At 38.7% G+C, this 6,650-nt stretch overlaps 1 protein-coding gene across 6 annotated transcripts in view; it reads left to right on the top strand.

Annotated features, from left to right (window-relative positions):
• Window positions 1–2,316: 2,316 nt before the first annotated feature.
• The window catches only part of LOC104604697 (serine/threonine-protein kinase BLUS1-like), a 69,881-nt gene continuing 65,547 nt past the window's right edge, over window positions 2,317–6,650 (top strand). For 3 of the 6 annotated variants that reach the window (XR_016081056.1, XM_088896156.1, XM_010269168.3), the window contains exons 1-4: window positions 2,322–2,703; window positions 4,387–4,641; window positions 4,753–4,877; window positions 6,402–6,446. Coding sequence is in view for 3 of the 6 variants with exons in the window: in XM_088896156.1 (XP_088752282.1) it covers window positions 2,539–2,703; window positions 4,387–4,641; window positions 4,753–4,877; window positions 6,402–6,446 (590 nt within the window). In the remaining 3 variants the exon portion in view is untranslated. Of the gene's footprint in view, window positions 2,704–4,386; window positions 4,642–4,752; window positions 4,878–6,401; window positions 6,447–6,650 lie in introns of all 6 variants that reach the window. The other 3 variants (XR_016081057.1, XM_010269169.3, XR_016081055.1) reach the window with 3 other exon arrangements.

Raw genomic sequence — 6,650 nt, 5'->3', positions numbered from 1 at the left:
GGTCCGGTTTTCAAAACACTAGCTCTTACAATTAACATCTCTCTGTCTCTCTCTTTGACAAGGAATTGTAACACATAGAGATGGTCTTTGCACCTAGTCTCTTGTTAGATTAGGATTAATAAATCTCCTTAGGAGTCTTTTTTGAAAAAAAAGGAGTAAAGGTGATGATAAGATTGGCAGAAACAAGAAGTTTTTCTTAGGGGGACCAATTTATATGTGTAATTGTACCCAATGCATGTTAGGTGTGAACATACACCAAAAAATTAAAATTGGGTATTGGGTTTACCCAAATGCTCATTTGGGTAGTTTGAAATTGGGTTCATCATGACCTGGTTTCATCATTTTCACCCATTAAAAAAACAAGTAGTTCAAAAGATGTAGGCCCAAAATGGTGGGCCAACATGGGTCAAGTGACCTATTAGACTTCTTTCTTTCCTTCTTTCCTCCTCTTCTTTTGTGTTTTTTTTTTGAATTTTCCTACAAGTTTTGTTCTTTTACATGATATATATTTGAAAAAATTGAATATTTTATATTTTTAATTGAAATATATAATTCTATGTTTTCATGCAATTAGAATAAAGTAAAAAAGTTTATTTTGAATCGGAGGGTCAAATGGGTTAAATGGGTGGATTAGGGTCAGAGTGGGTTGTGGGTTAATATGAGTGTATTGGTACTTAATCCACACCCAACCCACCTATTTGCCTTTTTCTCTTTTTTTTTTTGGTGCGAAACCTACCCATTTGCCACCCCTACAGCCTTGGCTCACCATCCCTCATAGTTCCGAATCTTTCCTCAACTGTTATTTACTTATTTCTACTCAATGAAGTGGTAAAACCGTAAAAGTGGTTTGTTTGTCCCAGGGAGAAGACTATTTCTCCTCAATCAATTGATTGGATTTGTGTCGTTAGCAATCTTTCCAACCTTTATTCTTTGTGCCAACCTTAAGTCCTCACAAAATTGCTATATCTCTGTGACGTCTTGGTGTTGGTGGGGGGCTAATATGGAGTCTGGATCTGTTCCTGATAGTGTGCGCGTCATACCGACCTTATAGCATGTCTTGGCTGCTAGACCTGTTTATGGGTCGGGTAGTTTGACGGCCCGGTCCAGCCACGGTCGGGCTTGGCCCTATTATCTAAGCCTGACTTGATTTCGAGCTGGGTTCAGGATTTCACAAAAAAGCACAGCCCGAGCCTGGTTGGCCTGACAATATATATATATATATATAATATTTCTAAACCAGCCCAAATGTTCATTCAAACTCATCCCTGTTTTTACAATCTACACTCAAGCAGCGATCCGGTGACCAGCGAGGCGATGGCAACTCTCCGAGCTCTGTCCTCAACTATCTCTCAGTAGCGTGACAACATCCCCAATTCTCCGAGCTATGCTCCAGTAGCGGCAAGCCAGCAACCAGTCCCCATTTCTTCGAGCTTTGCTCTTCTCCAAACACTCCCAAGTTCTAACATCAGGTCGACAACATCTACAGTGCAATGGTGAACTCAGATCTGAAGCGTTGGTAGTTTAGAAAATTGTCATCCCTGCGGTGAACTCAGATCGATGACATCTACTCTCTCTCTCTCCTTAGTTCACCAACCCTGTGGTGAACTTAGATTTGAAGCGTTGGCAGTTTAGAAAACCGTTGCCCATTGCTCTCTCTCTCTCACTCTCTCCCTAATTCGCCAACCCTGTGGTAAACTAAAATCTGCAATTGCAGTGTTGGGCTTCGGGCTTGGGCCTCGAGCTTTTACGAGAGGCAGGCTCGGGTTTAAGATATAGGTGCAATGATCCGACCGGTCTCGGGCGTCAATATATTGCATTGATAACCAATAAAAGCCCGGTCCGGCCTATAAACAAGTTTATTGGCCGCACATCTGAAACATCTCCCGTACTTATATTATTATTTGTGAGGAGATGTTCCGAATTCAGAGTGGAATGTAGATGTGAGATCGGTGTGAGGCGTGCTCTGAGGAACAGATCCCAATTCGCTAATCCGATCTCGGCTAAAGAAAGACCATGATTATCAGTTTTGGCCCCGGGCTACGACAAATGTCGCAGCAGTTAGCCAAAGTGAACTCTGACAAAATTGGCACACGACTCGCAGTACTCGAGTTTCTTAGCAGACTCCTAGGTCGCCCTCACATTAATGCCAAACGAAGATTTTCTGAAGAGGAAAGAGAATCGTGACTCGTGAGTACAGAAGTACCGGATCGTCTTATTTCCACGTGGCAAGCATCCAACCACTAAGTACGGCATCCTATGTCATCTCCCCGACCGTTCGACCAGCCAAAACCCCCCCTCTCTCTCTCTCTGAGACTCTTTTCCCTGGTGTGTCAACGGAAAGATACAAGTCATATAACGTGGAAAAGGGAAAAAAATAAATTAAAAAAGGAAAGAAAGTAATTAAGGATTCTCGAGGAGTTCGCGGCAGAAGCTAAAAGAGAAAATAAATCAAAAAAGAAAAGGAAAACTTGGGGGTAGTTCTCCTTCTCCGACTTTTTGTTCCGGCTTCTTGAAGGCGGTTGTCAGGACATTGGGAGGATGGGAAACGACCGAAAAAGCTATTCTACTAATAAGGATGATTACAGGCTCCTCGAACAGGTTGGCAATGGCGCCAGTGCTGTTGTTTATAGGGCTATCTATCTTCCTCGTAATGAAGTTGTCTCTGTTAAGTGTTTGGATCTAGATGGATACAGTATCAATCTGGTTAGTATCCTCACTTCCTTTTACTCACTTTTCTAGTATATATACTTACTTGATTAATAGTATCTTTGTTCAATTTTTGGACTTCTTATATGAAAGGTTCGATTCTGATGCATGGTTTGGGATTGGATTTGATTGTCTTGAGTTTCGTATGGGTGCGTCATTAATCTGGAATGTGTTCTTTTATTTGAAGTAATGAGATTTGAGATGGCAAGTCTAAGGCTTGATTCTGGAAGCGGATGTTATAGTGGGGGGGGGGGGGGGGAGGGGGTTAAATTGATCAATTTTGATTCAGACAAGGATTGTGGACGAGATCTAATATAGCCATTTTATAGGTTATCCAAGATATCCACTGTATCTAATCACTTAGACTTCTCTTTGCATATGTTCTATTATTTAGGCCTTTTCAGATTATCTGGCATAGTCATTATGTTTCCTTGTGTTTTATAAAGTGCATGAATCCCATCATTTCCACTTATGGTGAATTTCTGTCAATTATAATTCTGTTATCAGTTAGCTGCATTCTCAATACTGACAATTAAAAAAATTTAATGCTTAACACTTGTCAAAAGTCTTGCATCATTTAGATATGGTTTCTTTGCTTATTAAGTAGAGTGTCATCTATGTTCTAACTGAGTATAAGATCAACTTTTGCCCTTGTATTTTCCGTGCATGGGAACTGTTTCATGTTATCCAACTTGCCGAAAGATCAAAAGTGGGAGAGGTTCCAAGATTTACTTTTTCCTGCAAGATACTTGTCTTTGAGCATTCCTTCATTCAATTTCAAGGGTTCCTTATTGCAAGACTGGGTGTTCTAAGTGCAAGGGTATTTTGGTAAACCACACAATTTGGGAAGCCAAAATCTTTGGAGTTCTTTTTGTTGTTTTTCATCAGGGAATCGTTGGTGTTTGTAGTGAGGATATTGTGTTGCATGCAATTGCCTAAGATTGTGGGTGGCAGTTATGCGTAGTTATGGAAATAAAAATTGTTGGAGGATAAGAGAAGAAAAGAAAAGAGAAAGGGGTGAGGGAGAATGGGGTTGTCAGAGTTCGTCACTGATCTCAAGCCCCTCTTTCATTAACTTTTATATTAAGTGATAAAATAAAAAAGGTGCCCTTAATTAGTAGGGATGACCATGGGCCAAGTTTATGTATGTATGTACATACAAGTTTATGATACACACATATATCTACACACACACACATAAGCATACATACCCCTTCCACACTCGTACCCTAATCCCGAATTTTGTCTGGTTAGAACTGGTTATTTTGGAGTCACTTGGGGAATTTTGAGACCAAAAAACATACATACCCCTTCCACACTCATACCCTAATCCCCATGCTGGGTCAGCTCCACCAATTGACAATTCCACTAGGGACATTTAGATATTGCTCATAGAAAATATCTTAAGGGGGCATTAAGGGATCAATTGTACTGGGGTCAAGTACCTCAAGGAGAGCTGTAACTGATATTTGAGAGGTGATTAGCTGAGGCTAGCCACCTCCTGGGGGAGCAACATTATAAAATTATCGTACTATGATATCTTTTTTAAGCAATAAAATGAATTGACAGTTATCCATCAAAAGACAGATAAGTATGTCAAAAGTCAGAATTGAAAATTTGAGTAAAACAGGTGGTTATGTTCATGCTCAATGATGACTCTTTTGTCTTTGCGTGTTGTAGGATAATATACGTAAGGAGGCCCAAACAATGAGTTTAATAGATCATCCAAATATAACAAGGGCATATTGTTCATTTGTTGTTGATCGGAATCTCTGGGTGGTCATGCCATTCATGGCTGAAGGTTCTTGCTTGCACCTTATGAAGATAGCATATCCAGATGGATTTGAAGAGTCTGTAATTGGTTCTATTCTTAAAGAAACTCTGAAGGCTTTGGAGTACCTCCATCGACATGGACATATTCATCGTGATGTCAAGGTGAGGTCAAACTTCAAGTTACATACCATCTTCAATAGCTGAATATTTTTCTGGACAATGTATTTTATAAAGATTGAAGACTAGTTGGTTTAGTAACATTTATCTTTCCAGGCTGGAAATATCCTTCTTGATAGTAATGGGGTGGTGAAGCTTGGTGATTTTGGTGTTTCAGCATGCATGTTTGACAACGGTGATAGGCAACGCTCAAGAAATACTTTTATAGGAACTCCTTGCTGGTGAGTTATCACCTTTTACTTAACAATAATCTGTTTTCAAATAATTTCTTCTCATTTTCTCTACACAATTCTTATTCTTTCTAGTCTAATTTATGATGGGTCATGATAGCAGGAAAACAAAGGTGCAGTGGCATGTTTACACTTCATTTATACTAGGAACAAAAATGAACTTCAAAATGGTTTCCATGGTGTTTATTTTTCTGGTTTGACAATTGTAAAATAGCCGAGCAGAAAATTACATACTGAACCACAATTTACTAAAGAATTAAATTCAGATCATGTTTTCCATCTTAACCAACAGTCAATTAAGTCACTCTTCATTTGTTAAAAGGTAGATTATAATATAGAAACAAGAACTGTAGTAAAATTATGATTTAGGAGGAATATGAAGGTAGCAAAAGCAGTGGTATTGGATCTGTTGTTAATAACTGACCCATTTATTATCCCAAATCTCTTTTTATAGATTTCACTGAATAGGTTAGCTTCATGCTTGATAATCTTGAATAGATGCAACAAAGTTAAAAGCATAAAAAAGGGGAATTTGGATTTAGCATTACCAAATTCATCATTTGTTTTTTTATGAATAACAATGACAAATTTATTGATGGATTGAATGTGAAACCCCTGTCCACCAGGGGACACTAATGGTAGGAAGCTATATCATTAGAAATGAACAATACAGAAAATCAAATCTGCTGCCTCACCCCAGGCCCTTGTGACATCCCATACAAGTTAAGGCCTTTGTATTGGTCAGAAGAAGATGAATTTTCATATTTTACACAAAAGAGGGACAATATGAAATTTTAATTATGTTTAGGCTGTTTGATTGGTGGTTGGTTTGGGAATCTGGGTCCGTCTGGAATTGGAGGGGTTTTAATAAATGAAAGCGGAGTGATCATGGGCATGTACTCAGGCCCCATTGGATTGTGTGATTCTGTAACAGCAGAACTGAATGCAGTGATTTACGGGATGCAGAAAACTGTGGAGATGGGGGTAAGAAAGCTAATAGTTGAAGGTGACTCCAAAATAGTAATAAGTTGGCTAAAACAGAATGAGAAGGCTCCTTGGTATTTTAGAAACAAAATCCAACAATTCAAGAGGTTCTCAAGGGATATGCAGCTGATAATTCAATGGACTCCTAGGTCGGCAAATGGTCTAGCTGATCAACTAGACTGAATAGGTCGGCAAAGCAAGGGGTGAACAGGGCAGTGTGTTTCTGGGCTCAGTTGTAAGACTGAATATTAAATTGTCTTTGTATTTTCTTGGTGGTAGCTGAGGCTGCCTTTGATTTGTACATTTCTCTTTATCTAAGTAATAAAATTTGATGTTGATGCTGATAAAAAAAAGATTGGTGGTTGGTTTTGTGTCCCATTTGTTTTTGGAACACAAAACAGAACATGAAACCATGACTTGGTCTTTGACATGGGTTTATGGTTTTAAAACCAAATATTATGGTTCCAGGACCCAGAAATAGAGGGATTATTATTTACCTGGTTTTGTTTCAATTGATCTTTTATTGTGCAGGATGGCTCCAGAGGTGTTGCAGCCAGGATGTGGATATGATTTCAAGTGAGTATCATATCATCTACAGAACAAATAGCATGTCTATAGAATTTAGAGTTGTGATTTAGATGCCTAGTGCCTGTAGAAAGCCCTAGCTAATCAAGCCAAATTTTTTATCTGACAACAATTTAGAAATAATTATCATTGTGAAACATTACATTCTTGATATAGTTTTTGATATTTCCAAAATCATAATGTGTGCCAAAATGT

This window comes from Nelumbo nucifera, chromosome 1 (assembly GCF_055504915.1).
Source record: "Nelumbo nucifera cultivar China Antique chromosome 1, China Antique-T2T, whole genome shotgun sequence".
In the NCBI taxonomy this organism is placed as follows: Eukaryota; Viridiplantae; Streptophyta; class Magnoliopsida; order Proteales; family Nelumbonaceae; genus Nelumbo; species Nelumbo nucifera.
The sequence above is the reverse complement of the archived record's forward strand: the minus strand, read 5'-3'. Positions and strand labels throughout refer to the sequence as shown.